This window comes from Petromyzon marinus, chromosome 70 (genome assembly GCF_048934315.1).
Source record: "Petromyzon marinus isolate PM22_M1 ecotype Great Lakes invasive population chromosome 70, UKy_Petmar_22M1.pri1.0, whole genome shotgun sequence".
Taxonomy (NCBI): Eukaryota; Metazoa; Chordata; class Hyperoartia; order Petromyzontiformes; family Petromyzontidae; genus Petromyzon; species Petromyzon marinus.
In genome coordinates, this window is record NC_133736.1 from 3,811,579 (window position 1) to 3,832,447 (window position 20,869).

Sequence of the window (20,869 nt, forward strand, 5' to 3'; positions counted from 1 at the left end):
CTTCTTTCGCACCGCGCGTCGCCGTCAAGCGAGCGAGTCCCCAAGTGCTGGGGTGGGGGGATTTGTCGGTGGTCAAAACTCCACATTACTAAGGCGAGGAGAAGAGACGACAGTGAGGGGTGGGTGGGTGGTGGTGGTCAAAACTCCACATTCCTAAGGCGAGGAGAAGAGACGACAGTGAGGGGTGGGTGGGTGGTGGTGGTCAAAACTCCACATTCCTAAGGCGAGGAGAGGACGACAGTGAGGGGTGGGTGGGTGGGTGGTGGTGGTCAAAACGCCACATTCCTAAGGCGAGGAGAAGAGACGACAGTGAGGGGTGGGTGGGTGGTGGTCAAAACTCCACATTCCTAAGGCGGGGAGAGACGACAGTGAGGGGTGGGTGGTGGTGGTGGGTGGTGGTGGTCAAAACTCCACATTCCTAAGGCGGGGAGAGACGACCAGTGAGGGGTGGTGGTGGTGGTGGGTGGTGGTGGTCAAAACTCCACATTCCTAAGGCGAGGAGAGAGACGACAGTGAGGGGTGGGTGGGTGGTGGTGGGTGGGTGGTGGTCGCGGGCGTGAACGCAACCCCCTCTTGTGGATCGGGGAGTGGGGGACGGTGAGGGGGTAGGTGGGGTATGTGTGGGGTGTGGATAGCAGTGGGGCGGGGGGTTGTGAAGTAACCATCACCACCACCACCAACACCCCCTTGCCTCCGCCACCCACCAAGTCGCAGGCTGATAATCGTTGCTTCAAACAACAACAAAACAACAACAAAACAACAACAACAACCGATTTCCTCCACGGAACTCACAGACGGACGGCAATCTCCGGTCGGGGCCGCCCGCCTCTCGTCGTTACTCGCCGCTTGTTGTTGTTGTCATCACCGCTTGTTGTTGTTGTTATCATCACCGCTTGTTGTTATCATCACCGCTTGTTGTTGTTATCACCGCTTGTTGTTGTTATCACCGCTTGTTATCATCACCGCTTGTTGTTGTTATCATCACCGCTTGTTGTTGTCATCACTGCTTGTTGTTGTTGTTATCATCACCGCTTGTTGTTGTCATCATCACCGCTTGTTGTTGTTATCATCACCGCTTGTTGTTGTTGTTATCATCACCGCTTGTTGTTGTTGTTATCATCACCGCTTGTTGTTGTTGTTGTTATCATCACCGCTTGTTGTTGTTATCATCACCGCTTGTTGTTGTTGTGTATCTGTGTTGTCATCACCACCGCTTGTTGTTGTTGTGTATCTGTGTTGTCATCACCGCCGCTTGTTGTTGTTGTGTATCTGTTGTCATCACCGCCGCTTGTTGTTGTGTATGTGTTGTCATCACCGCCGCTTGTTGTTGTTGTGTATCTGTGTTGTCATCACCGCCGCTTGTTGTTGTTGTGTATGTGTTGTCATCACCGCCGCTTGTTGTTGTTGTGTATCTGTGTTGTCATCATCGCCGCTTGTTGTTGTTGTGTATCTGTGTTATCATCGCCGCTTGTTGTCATCATCTCCGCTTGTTGTTGTTGTGTATGTGTTGTTGTTGTTGTGTATGTGTTGTTGTTGTTGTGTATGTGTTGTTGTTGCTGTGTATGTGTTGTTGTTGTTGTGTATGTGTTGTTGTTGTGTATGTGTTGTTGTTGTTGTGTATGTGTTGTTGTTGTGTATGTGTATGTGTTGTTGTTGTGTATGTGTTGTTGTTGTTGTTGTGTATGTGTTGTTGTTGTGTATGTGTTGTTGGTGTATGTGTTGTTGTTGTGTATGTGTTGTTGTTGTTGTGTTGTTGTTGTTGTTGTTGTGTATGTGTTGTTGTTGCTGTGTATGTGTTGTTGTTGCTGTGTATGTGTTGTTGTTGTGTATGTGTTGTTGTTGTTGTGTATGTGTTGTTGTTGCTGTGTATGTGTTGTTGTTGCTGTGTATGTGTTGTTGTTGTTGTTGTGTATGTGTTGTTGTTGTATGTGTTGTTGTTGTTGTGTATGTGTTGTTGTTGTTGTGTATGTGTTGTTGTGTATGTGTTGTTGTTGTTGTGTTGTTGTTGTTGTGTATGTGTTGTTGTTGTATGTGTTGTTGTTGTTGTGTATGTGTTGTTGTTGTTGTGTATGTGTTGTTGTTGTTGTGTATGTGTTGTTGTTGTTGTTGTTGTGTATGTGTTGTTGTTGTTGTTGTCGTCATCGTCGCGATGTCGTCCGGACACTGCCCCCCACCCCGTCTCTCAGAAAGTCTCAAGCCGCGTGGTGGGGCGCTGCTGCTGCTGCCTCCTTGTCGTTGTTGTGTATCTGTGCTGTTGTTGTTGTGTTGTTGTTGTGTATCTGTGTCGTTGTTGTGTATCTGTGTTGTTGTTGTGTATCTGTGTCGTTGTTGTGTATCTGTGGTGTTGTGTATCTGTGTATCTGTGGTGTTGTGTATCTGTGTATCTGTGGTGTTGTTGTGTATGTGTTGTTGTGTATCTGTGTTGTTGTTGTGTATCTGTGTTGTTGTGTATCTGTGTTGTTGTTGTGTATCTGTGTTGTTGTGTATCTGTGTCGTTGTTGTGTATCTGTGTATGTGTTGTGTATCTGTGTCGTTGTTGTGTATCTGTGTATGTGTTGTGTATCCGTGTTGTTGTGTATCTGTGTTGTTGTTGTTGTTGTGTATCTGTGTTGTTGTTGTTGTTGTGTATCCGTGTTGCTGTGCCTACTGCGAACGACAGTTCCGTGTGGAGTAAAACACAAATCTAGTTTCAATTAATTCAGTTTTTGATTTTGCCTCTCGCCCTCTCATCACCGTAATAAATCATCGCCACCACCGCCACCACCATCACCATCATCCTCCCCCCCAACTTCCTCATCTCCCTGCCGTCTCAATCGGCCCTTGGTGCCGCTCCGTACGGAACGATCGTGGGATTGGTGGTGGGGGGGGGGTAGAAGGGGGGGGGGGGGCCGGGCCGTGCCCCCCCACGACAATCAAACCGCCACCCCCCCCCCGGCCCCCACGCGCGCTCACACAAACAAAATAAACCAAACAAGATGAAGAATCAAGAGGACGATCCCACCACGGGAATCACGGGCGGCCGATTTAAACCTCCCCCCCCCCAATCCACCCCCCCTGGCCCCGCCCCCCTGGCCCCGCCCCCCCCCCCTCGCTAACCCCGGCGATTGTTTACAGATCATCATCATCATTTTTTTTGCGGTTTAAATTTTTAGTTTTTTTTTTTACACAACAGCCCCCCCGATTTAACTGACGACCGCCACTGAAACGATAAGAACCCCCCACCCCCTACACCCCCCCCTCAATCCCCCCCCCTCCCCTCAATCCTCCCCTCAAACCCACCCACCCACCCCCCCGCCCCTTCAATAATAAAATCTAAACTCTTAAACCTACGCAAAAGTTATGTACAGGTGCGTGTCGATAGGAACAAAAAATACAAGGTCGCTTTCGCCACCGCCGGTTGCCGTTTGTATCGTCGACGAAGCCCGCCGTCATCACTGCCGCCGTCGTCATCGTCGTCATCGTCGTCATCGCCGTCATCGCCGTCGTCGTCGTCATCGTCGTGGTTCCTGTGAAAACTCGTCCGCGACTCCGCCCACCTCCGCCAACCACTTTCCAACAAAAAGAAAACGGAAAAATAATTTCCGCCGAATTCGGGATTTTGGAATTTTCCTCCGCCGTCTGCCGCGCGGCCCCGCTCCACTTTTTTATTTATTATTTTTTGGTCGCCACGGAGACCGCCGCCGTCGTCGCCACGGAGACCACCGCCGTCGTCGCCTAGAAGACCGCCGCCGTCGTCGTTGCCACGGAGACCGCCGCCGCCGTCGCCGCCTTGGAGACCGTCGCCGCCGTCGCCGCTGTCGCCACGGAGACCGCCGCCGTCGTCGCCACGGAGACCGCCGTCGTCGTCGCCGCGGAGACCACCGCCGTCGTCGCCTCGGAGACCGCCGTCGTCGTCGTCGCCACGGAGACCGCCACCGCTGTCGTCGCCACGGAGACCGCCGCCGCCGCCGTCGCCACGGAGACCGCCGTCGTCGTCGTCGCCACGGAGACCGCCACCGCTGTCGTCGCCACGGAGACCGCCGCCGTTGTCGCCTAGGAGACCGCCGCCGCCGTCGTCGCCACGGAGACCGCCGCCGTCGTCGCCACGGAGACCACCGTCGCCGCCGTCGCCACGGAGACCACCGCCGCCGTCTGCCCCCCCTCCGCCGTTGCTGCGAGCGCCGTGACGCAGCCCGGCAGGGCAGCAGACAGGTGGGGACAGTGGGCAGCACGACGCCACCTGGCCAACGGGGGGGGGGGGAGGACCGGCCTTGCCAGCACAGTCGGCCATCTGCTGCTGTAGCTACTCCTGCTGCTGAAGCTGCTGCTGCTGTTGTAGCTGCTGCTGCTGTTGTAGCTGTTGTAGCTGCTGCTGCTGTTGTAGCTGCTGCTGCTGTTGTAGCTGTTGTAGCTGCTGCTGCTGTTGTAGCTGCTGCTGTTGTTGTAGCTGTTGTAGCTGCTGCTGCTGTTGTAGCTGCTGCTGTTGTTGTAGCTGCTGCTACTCCTGCTGCTGAAGCTGCTGCTGCTGTTGCTGTTATAGCTGCTGCTGCTGCTGTTGTAGCTGCTGCTGCTCCAGCTGCTGCTGCCCCTGCTGTTGCTACTGTAGGAGCTGTAGCAACTCCTGCTGCTATTGTAGCTGCTGCTGCTGCTGCTTGTAGCTGCTGCTGCTGCTTGTAGCTGCTGTTGTTGTTGATACTCCTGCTGTTGTAGCTGTTGCTACTGTAGGTGCTGTAGCTGATGCTGCTGTAGCTGCTGCTGTTGTTGTTGCTGCTGCTGCAGCTGCTGCTTCAGATGCTGTAGCTGCTGCCGTTGCTACTGGAGGAGCTGTAGTAACTCCTGCTGCTGTTGCTGCTGCTATGGCTGCCGCTTCAGATGCTGTAGCTGCTGCTGCGGCAAGCTGTTGCTACTGTAGGTGCTGTAGCTGATGCCGCTGCTTCTCCTGCTGCTGTAGCTGCTGCTGCGGTAAGCTGTTGCTACTGTAGGTGCTGTAGCTGATGCCGCTGCTTCTCCTGCTGCTGTAGCTGCTGCTGTAGCTGCTGCTGCGGTAAGCTGTTGCTACTGTAGGTGCTGTAGCTGATGCCGCTGCTTCTCCTGCTGCTGTAGCTGCTGCTGTAGCTGCTGCTGCGGCAAGCTGTTGCTACTGTAGGTGCTGTAGCTGATGCCGCTGCTTCTCCTGCTGCTGTAGCTGCTGCTGTAGCTGCTGCTGCGGTAAGCTGTTGCTACTGTAGGTGCTGTTAGCTGATGTCGCTGCTTCTCCTGCTGCTGTAGCTGCTGCTGCTGCTGTAGCTGCTGCTGTAGCTGCTGTAGCTGCTGCTGCTGTAGCTGCTGCTGCTGTAGCTGCTGCTGCTGTAGCTGCTGCTGTAGCTGCTGCTGTAGCTGCTGCTGCTGTAGCTGCTGTTGCTGTAGCTGCTGCTGCTGTAGCTGCTGCTGCTGTAGCTGCTGTTGCTGTAGCTGCTGCTGCTGTAGCTGCTGCTGCTGTAGCTGCTGTAGCTGCTGCTGCTGCTGCAGCTGCTGCTGCTGTAGCTGCTGCTGCTGTAGCTGCTGCTGTAGCTGCTGCTGCTGCTGTAGCTGCTGCTGCTGTAGCTGCTGCTGTAGCTGCTGTAGCTGCTGCTGCTGTAGCTGCTGCTGTAGCTGCTGTAGCTGCTGCTGCTGTAGCTGCTGCTGCTGTAGCTGCTGCTGTAGCTGCTGCTGTAGCTGCTGCTGCTGTAGGCTCACTGCGAGGTTGTGAATGGGGGGGGGCAGAATGTTGCAGGTGGGGTGGTCCGGTGGGGAGGTGGTGGACGACGTGGAGGGGGGGGTAGTGGAGTCACGTGGTGGGGGGGGTAGTGGAGTCACGTGGTGGGGGGGGTAGTGGAGTCACGTGGTGTGGTGGGGGGGGGTAGTGGAGTCACGTGGGGGGGTAGTAGAGTCACGTGGTGTGGTGGGGGGGGTAGTGGAGTCACGTGGTGGGGGGGGTAGTGGAGTCACGTGGTGTGGTGGGGGGGGGTAGTGGAGTCACGTGGGGGGGGTAGTGGAGTCACGTGGGGGGGGTAGTAGAGTCACGTGGGGGGGGGTAGTGGAGTCACGTGGTGGTGGGGGGGGTAGTGGAGTCACGTGGTGGGTGAGGGTAGTGGAGTCACGTGGTGTGGGGGGGTAGTGGAGTGGACATTTCTAAAGTTGAATTTCTTCAAATCTCTCCTCCTTGACCACCACCGCAGCAGCAGCCGCCGCCCCCTCATCCCCCGCGGGCCCTTGCGCCACCACCACCACCACCATCTTGCCGTTGTTGTTGTTGTTGTCGTTGTCGTTGTTTATTTTTAACGTTATTATTATTATTATTTACACATTCACCGTCGGTCGCCCCCCGCCCCCCCCCCGCCGCCCGCCCTCCCTCCGTCGGTCTCCGCAACAGCTACTTCCTAAGATCCAGCACGCACACCTGCACACGCGCGGAGCACAACAAACACGGGGCACACCACCACCACCACCACCACGTAGAGCCTTCATCGGACCGGCGGGCAAGTGCTCCATAACACAGGCGCGTTTGTTGTGCGGGGAGGCTGGGGAGGAGTTAAATGGCGCTTGTGAATATATGCAACAGGTTTCAAACTAGATTCGAGGCTTTTCGTGGCCGCGGGAATCAGCCGTTGGTTCTTTCGGTAAAGTCACGCAGAAATTAAACCGTTACGTAAATGTATTTCTTCCCGAGCGACTTTGTCGTAGGAATGTTGGTTTTGCGTCGTTCGGACTCCGCCGAGGCCAATTGGTGAGGGGGTTCTGTCACGCAAAGAGAACGTGGCCAATTCGTTACTAGTACAGCACTAACCGGTTGCTGTGTGTTGTGAGAGTTGAACCCACTACAACATTCACGATTCGTTACTAGTACAGCACTAACCGGTCGTGGGTTGGAGAGTTAAACCCACTACAACATTTACAATTCGTTACTAGTACAGCACTAACCGGTGGCTGTGTGTTGCAGAGTTAAACCCACTACTACATTTACAATTCGTTACTAGTACAGCACTAACCGGTTGCTGTGTGTTGTGAGAGTTAAACCAACTACTACATTTACAATTCGTTACTAAGTACGGCACTAACCGGTTGCTGTGTGTTGGGAGAGTTAAACCCACTACAACATTTACAATTCGTTACTAGTACAGCACTAACCGGTTGCTGTGTGTTGGAGAGTTAAACCCACTACAACATTTACAATTCGTTACTAGTACGGCACTAACCGGTTGCTGTGTGTTGGAGAGTTAAACCCACTACAACATTCACAATTCGTTACCAAGTACAGCACTAACCGGTTGCTGTGTGTTGGAGAGTTAAACCCACTACAACATTTACAATTCGTTACTAGTACAGCACTAACCGGTGGCTGTGTGTTGGGAGAGTTAAACCCACTACTACATTAACAATTCGTTACTAGTACAGCACTAGCCGGTTGCTGTGTGTTGGAGAGTTAAACCCACTACTACATTTACAATTCGTTACTAGTACGGCACTAACCGGTGGCTGTGTGTTGGAGAGTTAAGCCCACTACAACATTTACAATTCGTTACTAGTACGGCACTAACCGGTTGCTGTGTGTTGGAGAGTTAAACCCACTACTACATTTACAATTCGTTACCAAGTACAGCACTAACCGGTTGCTGTGTGTTGGAGAGTTAAACCCACTACAACATTCACAATTCGTTACTAGTACAGCACTAACCGGTTGCTGTGTGTTGGAGAGTTAAACCCACTACAACATTTACAATTCGTTACCAAGTACAGCACTAACCGGTTGCTGTGTGTTGGAGAGTTAAACCCACTACAACATTCACAATTCGCTACCAAGTACAGCACTAACCGGTTGCTGTGTGTTGCAGAGTTAAACCCACTACAACATTTACAATTCGTTACCAAGTACAGCACTAACCGGTTGCTGTGTGTTAGAGAGTTAAACCCACTACAACATTTACAATTCGTTACTAGTACAGCACTAACCGGTTGCTGTGTGTTGCAGAGTTAAACCCACTACAACATTCACAATTCTCTACCAAGTACAGCACTAACCGGTTGCTGTGTGTTGGAGAGTTAAACCCACTACAACATTCACAATTCGTTACCAAGTACAGCACTAACCGGTTGCTGTGTGTTGGAGAGTTAAACCCACTACAACATTCACAATTCGTTACCAAGTACAACACTAACCGGTTGCTGTGTGTTGTGAGAGTTAAACCCACTACTACATTTACAATTCGTTACTAGTACAGCACTAACCGGTTGCTGTGTGTTGGAGAGTTAAACCCACTACAACATTTACAATTCGTTACTAGTACAGCACTAACCGGTGGCTGTGTGTTGGAGAGTTAAACCCACTACAACATTTACAATTCGTTACTAGTACGGCACTAACCGGTTGCTGTGTGTTGGAGAGTTAAACCCACTACTACATTTACAATTCGTTACTAGTACAGCACTAACCGGTTGCTGTGTGTTGGAGAGTTAAACCCACTACAACATTCACAATTCGTTACTAGTACAGCACTAACCGGTTGCTGTGTGTTGCAGAGTTAAACCCACTACAACATTCACAATTCGCTACCAAGTACAGCACTAACCGGTTGCTGTGCGTTGGAGAGCCAAGCCACAAACATTTACAATCCAAGTCACGACGTTTCGTCAGTAATTACAACCAGCTTCATCCGGCGACGGACAGATTTGTCCATTAAATCGAGGCGTAGATATGTGACGGCATCATCTGTGTGCTCTTCTCGCGCCAAGTGGGGGGGGGTGGTGGGATTTGTGCCGTCCTCTTAGCTGTGAGTAGCGGCACCGCCTACCAAAGCCGGCAAGTGCCGATGTTTAACGCTCGCTCGCTCGTCCGTCGGCAAGAACTCGCGGTCGAGTGCGATCGCCGCTTCCTGGCGAGTCCCCCCCCCCCCCGACTCATCTTTGGCCATCTTACCGATCCGTCGCTGGCGCTTGCCCCGACTTTGTCGCCCGACGAGTTCCAGCAAACCTCGAAGATGCCCCCCGTGCCCCGGTAGCTGTGCACCAGGCAGCCCGTCTGTGCGCACACCGCAGAGATACACGCACACACGCACACACGCACAAAGGGGGACACACGTACACACAGGGGGACACGCGTACACACAGGGGGACACGCGCACACACAGGGACGTACACACAGGGACGTACACACAGGGGGACACGCGTACACACAGGGACGTACACACAGGGAGACAAGAACACACAGACAAGCATGTCAACCTCACCCAGGGTCTCTCTCACCCCGGGTCTCTCTCTCACCCTGGGTCTCTCTCCCTGTGTCTCTCTCCCTGTGTCTCTCTCTCTCACCCTGTCTCTCTCACCCTGTGTGTCTCTCTCTCCCTGGGTCTCTCTCTCACCCTGGGTTTCTCTCTCCCTGGGTCTCTCTCTCACCATGGGTCTCTCTCTCACCATGGGTCTCTCTCTCACCCTGGGTTTCTCTCTCCCTGGGTCTCTCTCCCTGTGTGTCTCTCTCTCTCCCTGTGTCTCTCTCTCTCTGTCTCTCTCTCCCTGGGTCTCTCTCTCCCTGGGTCTCTCTCTCCCTGGGTCTCTCTCTCCCTGGGTCTCTCTCTCCCTGGGTCTCTCCCTGTATCTCTCTCTCCCTGTGTGTCTCTCTCTCTCTCTCCCTGTGTCTCTCTCTCTCCCTGTGTCTCTCTCTCTCCCTGGGTCTCTCTCTCCCTGTGTCTCTCTCTCCCTGGGTCTCTCTCTCCCTGGGTCTCTCTCTCCCTGTGTCTCTCTCTCCCTGGGTCTCTCTCTCTCCCTGGGTCTCTCTCTCCCTGGGTCTCTCTCTTCCTGTCTCTCTCTCCCTGTGTCTCTCTCTCCCTGAGTCTCTCTCTCCCTGTGTCTCTCTCTCCCTGTGCCTCTCTCTCCCCGAGTCTCTCTCTCCCTGTCTCCATCTCCCTGTGTCTCTCTCTCCCTGAGTCTCTCTCTCTCCCTGTGTCTCTCTCTCTCACCCTGGGTCGCCCTCTCCCCGAGTCTCACTCTCACCCCGGGTCTCACTCACCTGCGTGTTCCATATGTGGACACACTTGTCGAAGGAGCCGCTGGCCAGGTACTTCCCGTCGGGGCTGAAGGCGACGCTGTACACGGGCTCCTGGTGCTTGGTGAGGGTGTGGATGCCGATTCCCCGGTCCACGTCCCACAGCCGCACCGTCGAGTCAAACGACGCGCTGGCAACACACACACACGGTGACGCACACACACACGGTGACGCACACACACACACACACGGTGACGCACACACACACACACGCGGTGACGCACACACACACACACAGTGACGCACACACACACACACGGTGACGCACACACACACACTGTGACGCACACACACACACGGTGACGCACACACACACACACGCAGTGACGCACACACACACGCGGTGACGCACACACACACACGCACACACACACACACAGTGACGCACACACACACATGGTGACACACACACACACGGTGACGCACACACACACACACGGTGACGCACACACACACGGTGACGCACACACACACACGCGGTGACGCACACACACACACACACGGTGACGCACACACACACACACGGTGACGCACACACACACACACACGGTGACGCACACACACACACACGGTGACGCACACACACACGGTGACGCACACACACACGGTGACGCACACACACACACACGCGCGGTGACACACACACACACACGGTGACGCACACACACACACACACGCGCGGTGACGCGCACACACACACACACGCGGTGACGCGCACACACACACACACGCGGTGACGCGCACACACACACACACGCGGTGACGCGCACACACACACACGCGCGGTGACGCGCGCACACACACACACACGCGCGGTGACGCACACACACACACACACACGGTGACGCACACACACACACACGCGGTGACGCGCACACACACACGCGGTGACGCGCACACACACACGGTGACACACACACACGCGGTGACGCACACACACACACGCGGTGACGCACACACACACGCGGTGACGCACACACACACGGTGACGCACACACACACACACGGTGACGCACACACACACACACAGTGACGCACACACACACACACGCGGTGACGCACACACACACGCGGTGACGCACACACACACACACGGTGACGCACACACACACACACACACGGTGACGCACACACACACACACGCGGTGACGCACACACACACACGCGCGGTGACGCACACACACACACGCGCGGTGACGCACACACACACACACGCGGTGACGCGCACACACACACGCGGTGACGCGCACACACACACGCGGTGACGCACACACACACACGCGGTGACGCACACACACACGCGGTGACGCACACACACACACACGGTGACGCACACACACACACACACACGGTGACGCACACACACACACACAGTGACGCACACACACACACACGCGGTGACGCACACACACACGCGGTGACGCACACACACACACACGGTGACGCACACACACACACACACACGGTGACGCACACACACACACACGCGGTGACGCACACACACACACACACGGTGACGCACACACACACACACGCGGTGACGCACACACACACACGGTGACGCACACACACACACACACACGGTGACGCACACACACACACGGTGACGCACACACACACGGTGACGCACACACACACACACACGGTGACACACACACACGCGCGGTGACGCACACACGGTGACGCACACACACACGCGGTGACGCGCACACACACACACACACGCGCAGTGACGCGCGCACACACACACACGCGGTGACGCACACACACACACACGCGGTGACGCGCACACACACACGCGGTGACGCGCACACACACACGCGGTGACGCGCACACACACACGCGGTGACGCACACACACACACGCGGTGACGCACACACACACACGCGGTGACGCACACACACACACACGGTGACACACACACACACACATGGTGACGCACACACACACACACACACTGTGACGCACACACACACACGCGGTGACGCACACACACACACACACGGTGACGCACGCACACACACACGGTGACGCACACACACACGGTGACGCACACACACACACACACACGGTGACGCACACACACACACACGCGGTGACGCACACACACACGGTGACGCACACACACACACACACACGGTGACACACACACACACACACGGTGACGCACACACACACACACGGTGACGCACACACACACGCGGTGACACACACACACGGTGACGCACACACACACACACACACGCGCGTGTGACGCGCACACACACACACGCGGTGACGCACACACACACACACACACGCGCGGTGACGCGCACACACACACGGTGACGCGCACACACACACACGCGCGGTGACGCGCGCACACACACACACACGCGGTGACGCACACACACACACACGCGGTGACGCACACACACACACGCGGTGACGCGCACACACACACACACGCGGTGACGCACACACACACGGTGACGCACACACACACACACGGTGACGCACACACACACACGGTGACGCACACACACACACACGGTGACGCACACACACACGCGGTGACGCACACACACACACACACAAACGCGGTGACGCACACACACACACACAAACGCGGTGACGCACACACACACGCGGTGACGCACACACACACGCGGTGACGCACACACACAAACGCGGTGACGCACACACACGCGCGGTAACGCGCACACACACACACACGCGGTGACACACACACACACACACACACGCGCGGTGACACACACACACACGCGGTGACACACACACACACACACGCGGTGACACACACACACACACACACGCGGTGACACACACACACACACACAGGCTACGACACACACAGGTGTGAACGTGTCTCCGACTACCGCTGCCACCACCACCACCACTCACCTGGCTAGCATGAGGTTGGCGTTGGGGTTGCTGGTCCCTGGCCCCGTGGGGCTCCAGCGGATGGTGTAGATCTCCTTGCTGTGCGCCTGCAGGTCGTGCACGCACGCATCCTGCTTCATGCTCCAAATCTGCACGCACAGACACACAGATCCCGTGGGCAGCCTTTAACAGACTGTCGGGGCCAGCGCTGTTCGTAGCGAGTAGCAGCACCTGTGAAGGTAGGTACAGCACACGAGGGGTGGGGTAGGCAGCACCTGTGAAGGTAGGTACAGCACACGAGGGGTGGGTGGGTAGGCAGTACCTGTGAAGGTAGGTACAGCACACGAGGGGTGGGGTAGGCAGCACCTGTGAAGGTAGGTACAGCACACGAGGGGTGGGTGGGTAGGCAGTACCTGTGAAGGTAGGTACAGCACACGAGGGGTAGGGTAGGCACCACCTGTGAAGGTAGGTACAGCACACGAGGGGTGGGTGGGTAGGCAGTACCTGTGAAGGTAGGTACAGCACATGAGGGGGTAGGGTAGGCAGTACCTGTGAAGGTAGGTACGGCACACGAGGGGGTGGGTGGGTAGGCAGCACCTGTGAAGGTAGGTACGGCACACGAGGGGGTGGGTGGGTAGGCAGCACCTGTCAAGGTAGGTACAGCACACGAGGGGGTGGGGTAGGGTAGGCAGTACCTGTGAAGGTAGGTACAGCACACGAGGGGGTGGGTGGGTAGGCAGCACCTGTCAAGGTAGGTACAGCACACGAGGGGGTGGGGTAGGGTAGGCAGTACCTGTGAAGGTAGGTACAGCACACGAGGGGGTGGGTGGGTAGGCAGCACCTGTCAAGGTAGGTACAGCACACGAGGGGTGGGGTAGGGTAGGCAGTACCTGTGAAGGTAGGCACAGCACACGAGGGGGTGGGGTAGGGTAGGCAACACCTGTGAAGGTAGGTACAGCACACGAGGGGGTGGGTGGGGTAGGCACCACCTGTGAAGGTAGGTACAGCACACGAGGGGTGGGGTAGGCACCACCTGTGAAGGTAGGTACAGCACACGAGGGGGTGTGTGGGTAGGCAGCACCTGTCAAGGTAGGTACAGCACACGAGGGGGTGGGGTAGGGTAGGCAGTACCTGTGAAGGTAGGTACAGCACACGAGGGGGTGGGTGGGTAGGCAGCACCTGTCAAGGTAGGTACAGCACACGAGGGGTGGGGTAGGGTAGGCAGCACCTGTGAAGGTAGGTACAGCACACGAGGGGGTGGGTGGGTAGGCAGCACCTGTCAAGGTAGGTACAGCACACGAGGGGGTGGGTGGGTAGGCACCACCTGTGAAGGTAGGTACAGCACACGAGGGGTGGGGTAGGGTAGGCAGCACCTGTCAAGGTAGGTACAGCACACGAGGGGTGGGGTAGGCAGTACCTGTGAAGGTAGGTACAGCACACGAGGGGGTGGGTGGGTAGGCACCACCTGTGAAGGTAGGTACAGCACACGAGGGGGTGGGGTAGGCAGCACCTGTCAAGGTAGGTACAGCACATGAGGGGGTGGGTGGCCAGCACCTGTGAAGGTAGGTACAGCACACGAGGGGGTGGGTGGGTAGGCACCACCTGTCAAGGTAGGTACAGCACACGAGGGGGTGGGTAGGCACCACCTGTGAAGGTAGGTACAGCACACGAGGGGGTGGGTAGGCACCACCTGTGAAGGTAGGTACAGCACACGAGGGGGTGGGTGGGTAGGCAGTACCTGTGAAGGTAGGTACAGCACACGAGGGGTGGGGTAGGGTAGGCAGTACCTGTGAAGGTAGGTACAGCACACGAGGGGGTGAGGTAGGCAGCAGTACGCCTGACCGGCCGCCTTTGTCTCTCGCGCACACAGAGACCCACAAACACACACACAAAGATCCCCCACCATATAGCCTCGACAAGACCGTTGGGGCAAGTGCCGTTAGTAGAGTAGAGGCAGCACCTACGAAGGCAGACACTGTAGTGTATGTAGGGGTGGGTGGTTTAACAGACACTGTAGTGTATGTAGGGGTGGGTGGTTTAACAGACACTGTGGGACATGTAGGGGTGGGTGGTTTAACAGACACTGTAGTGTATGTAGGGGTGGATGGTTTAACAGACATTGTAGTGCATGTAGGGGTGGGTGGTTTAACAGACACTGTAGCGCATGTAGGGGTGGGTGGTTTAACAGACATTGTAGTGCATGTAGGGGTGGGTGGTTTAACAGACATTGTAGTGCATGTAGGGGTGGGTGGTTTAACAGACATTGTAGTGCATGTAGGGGTGGGTGGTTTAACAGACATTGTAGTGCATGTAGGGGTGGGTGGTTTAACAGACACTGTAGCGCATGTAGGGGTGGGTGGTTTAACAGACATTGTAGTGCATGTAGGGGTGGGTGGTTTAACAGACATTGTAGTGCATGTAGGGGTGGGTGGTTTAACAGACATTGTAGTGCATGTAGGGGTGGGTGGTTTAACAGACATTGTAGTGCATGTAGGGGTGGGTGGTTTAACAGACACTGTAGCGCATGTAGGGGTGGGTGGTTTAACAGACATTGTAGTGCATGTAGGGGTGGGTGGTTTAACAGACATTGTAGTGCATGTAGGGGTGGGTGGTTTAACAGACATTGTAGTGCATGTAGGGGTGGGTGGTTTAACAGACATTGTAGTGCATGTAGGGGTGGGTGGTTTAACAGACACTGTAGCGCATGTAGGGGTGGGTGGTTTAACAGACATTGTAGTGCATGTAGGGGTGGGTGGTTTAACAGACATTGTAGTGCATGTAGGGGTGGGTGGTTTAACAGACATTGTAGTGCATGTAGGGGTGGGTGGTTTAACAGACATTGTAGTGCATGTAGGGGTGGGTGGTTTAACAGACATTGTAGTGCATGTAGGGGTGGGTGGTTTAACAAACACTGTAGTGCATGTAGGGGTGGGTGGTTTAGCAGACATTGTAGTGCATGTAGGGGTGGGTGCTTTAACAGACATGGTAGTGCATGTAGGGGTGGGTGGTTTAACAGACATGGTAGTGCATGTAGGGGTGGGTGGTTTAACAGACATTGTAGTGCATGTAGGGGTGGGTGGTTTAACAGACATTGTAGTGCATGTAGGGGTGGGTGGTTTAACAGACACTGTAGCACATGTAGGGGTGGGTGGTTTAACAGACATTGTAGTGCATGTAGGGGTGGGTGGTTTAACAGACATTGTAGTGCATGTAGGGGTGGGTGGTTTAACAGACATTGTAGTGCATGTAGAGGTGGGTGGTTTAACAGACACTGTAGTGCATGTAGGGGTGGGTGGTTTAGCAGACATTGTAGTGCATGTAGGGGTGGGTGGTTTAACAGACATGGTAGTGCATGTAGGGGTGGGTGGTTTAACAGACATGGTAGTGCATGTAGGGGTGGGTGGTTTAACAGACATGGTAGTGCATGTAGGGGTGGGTGGTTTAACAGACACTGTAGCACATGTAGGGGTGGGTGGTTTAACAGACATGGTAGTGCATGTAGGGGTGGGTGGTTTAACAGACATGGTAGTGCATGTAGGGGTGGGTGGTTTAACAGACATGGTAGTGCATGTAGGGGTGGGTGGTTTAACAGACACTGTAGCACATGTAGGGGTGGGTGGTTTAACAGACATTGTAGTGCATGTAGGGGTGGGTGGTTTAACAGACACTGTAGCACATGTAGGGGTGGGTGGTTTAACAGACATTGTAGTGCATGTAGGGGTGGGTGGTTTAACAGACATTGTAGTGCATGTAGGGGTGGGTGGTTTAACAGACACTGTGGTGCATGTAGGGGTGGGTGGTTTAACAGACATTGTAGTGCATGTAGGGGTGGGTGGTTTAACAGACATTGTAGTGCATGTAGGGGTGGGTGGTTTAACAGACATTGTAGCGCATGTAGGGGTGGGTGGTTTAACAGACATTGTAGCGCATGTAGGGGTGGGTGGTTTAACAGACATTGTAGCGCATGTAGGGGTGGGTGGTTTAACAGACATTGTAGTGCATGTAGGGGTGGGTGGTTTAACAGACACTGTGGTGCATGTAGGGGTGGGTGGTTTAACAGACATTGTAGCGCATGTAGGGGTGGGTGGTTTAACAGACATTGTAGTGCATGTAGGGGTGGGTGGTTTAACAGACATTGTAGTGCATGTAGGGGTGGGTGGTTTAACAGACACTGTAGCACATGTAGGGGTGGGTGGTTTAACAGACACTGTGGTGCATGTAGAGGTGGGTGGCCAGCACCACGCCCGCCCGCCCGCCCGGCCACCTTTGTCTCCCCATTGCTGATCACACGACACGCCACGTACCCAGCGAGTGTGAGGCGAGCGAGTTGAGTGTGGCGAGTGTGGCGAGTGTGGCGAGTGTGGTGAGTGTGGCGAGTGTGGCGAGTGTGGTGAGTGTGGTGAGTGTGGCGAGTGAGCCGAGTGTGGTGAGTGTGGCGAGTGTGGTGAGTGTGGTGAGTGTGGCGAGTGCGGTGAGATGAGTTGCGGCGAGGTGAGCGAGGCGAGCGAGTTGAGTGTGGTGAGTGTGGCGAGTGAGCCGAGTGGGGCGAGTGCGGTGAGTGTGGTGAGTGTGGTGAGTGTGGCGAGTGTGGCGAGTGAGCCGAGTGGGGCGAGTGTGGCGAGTGTGGTGAGTGTGGCGAGTGTGGTGAGTGTGGTGAGTGTGGTGAGTGTGGCGAGTGAGCCGAGTGTGGTGAGTGTGGCGAGTGTGGTGAGTGTGGTGAGTGTGGCGAGTGCGGTGAGTGGTGAGTGGGGCGAGTGAGCCGAGTGGGGCGAGTGCGGTGAGATGAGTTGCGGCGAGGTCAGCGAGGTGACCGAGTTGAGTGTGGTGAGTGTGGTGAGTGTGGCGAGTGAGCCGAGTGGGGCGAGTGCGGTGAGATGAGTTGCGGCGAGGTCAGCGAGGTGAGCGAGGCGAGCGAGTTGAGTGTGGCGAGTGTGGTGAGTGTGGTGAGTGGGGCGAGTGAGCCGAGTGGGGCGAGTACGGTGAGATGAGTTGCGGTGAGGTCAGCGAGGTGAGCGAGTTGAGTGTGGTGAGTGTGGCGAGTGTGGCGAGTGCGGTGAGATGAGTTGCGGCGAGGTGAGCGAGGCGAGCGAGTTGAGTGTGGTGAGTGTGGCGAGTATGGGGAGTGCGGCGAGTGCGGCGAGTGCGGTGAGATGAGTGCGGCGAGGCGAGCGAGTTGAGCGAGTTGAGCGCGGTGAGTGTGGTGAGTGCGGCGAGTGGGGCGAGTGCGGTGAGATGAGTTGCGGCGAGGTCAGCGAGGTGAGCGAGTTGAGTGTGGCGAGTGCGGCGAGTGCGGTGAGATGAGTGCGGCGAGGTGAGCGAGGCGAGCGAGTTGAGTGTGGTGAACGCGGCGAGTGCGGCAAACGCGGTGAGTAAAGCGAGTACGGTGACGCGAGCGAGCGAGCGAGGTGCGTGCGACGGGTTCGGCCCCCCACCTTGAGCGTCATGTCATCGGAGCAGGATGCGAGCAACGACCCCGAGGGGTCCCACTTGATGGCGTTCACCTCGTTCTGTCGGAGACGGCACAAAGACAAAGGTCACCTGCGTAGCCTCGACAAAGCGTGGGGGAGGGGGGGTGGTGGTGAAGGAGCCGCCGTCGGCGAGTAGAGAGGCAGGGCCTACGAAAGCCGGCACACGGTGGCGCACCACGGGGGGGGGGGGGGGGGTGGGTGGCCGGCACCACGCCCGGCCGTCTTTGTCTCTCCCGTGGCGATGTTTACAAAACGCACCGGGTACCTGGGGTACTCATTTAAGGCCCCCCCAATGTGTCCCCGTGCGTCTCCCTACACGTCCCCCGTGTCCCCCCCCGTGTCTCTCCCTACATGTCCCCGTGTCTCCATGCGCGTCCCTGTCTCCCCGCGTGTCTCCCTGCATGTCCCCGTGTGTCCCTGCGTGTCTCCCTGCATGTCCCCGAGTGTCTCCCTGCCTCCCTGCATGTCTCCGTGTCTCCCTGCATGTCCCCGTGTCTCCCTGCATGTCTCCCTGCATGTCCCCGTGTGTCCCTGTGTGTCTCCCTGGATGTCCCCGAGTGTCTCCCTGCCTCCCTGTGTGTCTCCCTGCCTCCCTGTGTGTCTCCCTGCCTCCCTGCATGTCTCCGTGCCTCCCTGCGTGTTCCCGTGTCTCCCCCTATTGCGTGCCCCCGTGCGCCCCCCCCCGCCCCCACCCCGTGTCTCCCCGCGTGTCTCACTGCACCACCCCCCCTCCCCCACCCACCCCCACAGTGTCTCCCCCCGCCCCCTCACCCCCGTACCGTGTGACCCTGGAAGGTCTTGATTGGCCGGTCGGCGCCCAGGCGGCAGATGTGGATGCACATGTCCGTGCTGCACGAGGCAAAGCTGGTGTTGCTCTGCCAGTCCACGTCCAGCGCTGGGGCTGTGGGGGATGAACCGCCACGGTGAGGAGCCGCTCACCCGCCACGGTGAGGAGCCGCTCACCCGCCACGGTGAGGAGCCGCTCACCCGCCACGGTGAGGAGCCGCTCACCCGCCACGGTGAGGAGCCGCTCACCCGCCACGGTGAGGAGCCGCTCACCCGCCACGGTGAGGAGCCGCTCACCCGCCACGGTGAGGAGCCGCTCACCCGCCACGGTGAGGAGCCGCTCACCCGCCACGGTGAGGAGCCGCTCACCCGCCACGGTGAGGAGCCGCTCACCCTCGCTCGCATGGTTAAGTGCCCACTCACTCACCACAATGAGTGCCCACTCACGTACACACTCACGTACACACACACGTACACACACACGTACACACACACGTACACACACACACGCACACGCTCGCGCACACGCTCGCGCACACGGTCACACACGTACGCTCACACACACGCTCACACACACGCTCACACACTCGTACACACGCTCACACACACACGCTCACACACACACGCACACACACCCGTACACGCTCACACACACGTACACGCTCACACACACGTACACGCTCACACACACGTACACGCTCACACACACGTACACGCTCACACACACGTACACACACTCGTACACGCGCTCACACACACGTACACGCTCACACACACTCGTACACACTCGCACACACACTCGTACACACACACGTACACACACTCGTACACACACACGTACACACACTCGTACACGCTCACACACATGCTCGCACACACGTACACGCTCACACACATGCTCACACACACATACACGCTCACACACACATGCTCACACACACGTACACGCTCACACACACGTACACACACTCGCACACGTACACGCTCACGCACACGTACACACACTCACACACGTACCAGAGTGGAAGGGGAACTGCTGTTTGGCCTCTCCCGTGTGAGCGTCCCAAATGATGGTCGTCTACAAGAAGACACGCACACACAAGTTATACACACGCACTACACACACTAAACACATACTTTACACACACTATACACACGCTAAACACACACTAAACACATACTTTACACACACTATACACACGCTAAACACACACGTTACATCTGTGATTCACGCGCTATACACACGTTATAGACACGCTATACACGTTATAGACACGCTATACACACGCGCTATATATACACGCTATACACGTTATAGACACGCTATACACATGCGCTATATATACACACTATACACGTTATAGACACGCTATACACACGCGCTATATATACACGCTATACACGTTATAGACACGCGCTATATATACACACGCGCTATATGTACACGCTATACACGTTATAGACACGCTATACACGTTATAGACACGCTATATACACACGCTATACACGTTATAGACACGCTATACACACGCGCTATATATACACGCTATACACGTTATTGACACGCTATACACACGCGCTACACACGCACTATATATACGTGCGCTAAAGACACGTTATACACACACGCTACATACACGTATGAACAGATGGACAAATGGTGTGTGCATGTGTGCGTGCATTTGTGGCGTGTGTGTGG

The 20,869-nt window shown here is 56.0% G+C and overlaps 1 protein-coding gene across 4 annotated transcripts in view; it reads right to left on the bottom strand.

Moving 5' to 3' along the window:
• Positions 1-6,241: 6,241 nt before the first annotated feature.
• LOC116957168 (F-box-like/WD repeat-containing protein TBL1XR1) overlaps positions 6,242-20,869 on the bottom strand; it is a 99,225-nt gene continuing 84,597 nt past the window's right edge. For all 4 annotated transcript variants that reach the window (XM_076055199.1, XM_076055197.1, XM_076055196.1 and 1 more), the window contains 7 exons: positions 20,188-20,248; positions 19,164-19,285; positions 18,349-18,423; positions 12,938-13,065; positions 9,998-10,163; positions 8,912-9,013; positions 6,242-6,397 (listed from right to left, as the gene is read on the bottom strand). In XM_076055199.1, the coding sequence (XP_075911314.1) occupies positions 6,371-6,397; positions 8,912-9,013; positions 9,998-10,163; positions 12,938-13,065; positions 18,349-18,423; positions 19,164-19,285; positions 20,188-20,248 (681 nt within the window). In that variant the 3' untranslated portion in view covers positions 6,242-6,370. The remainder of the gene's footprint in view (positions 6,398-8,911; positions 9,014-9,997; positions 10,164-12,937; positions 13,066-18,348; positions 18,424-19,163; positions 19,286-20,187; positions 20,249-20,869) is intronic.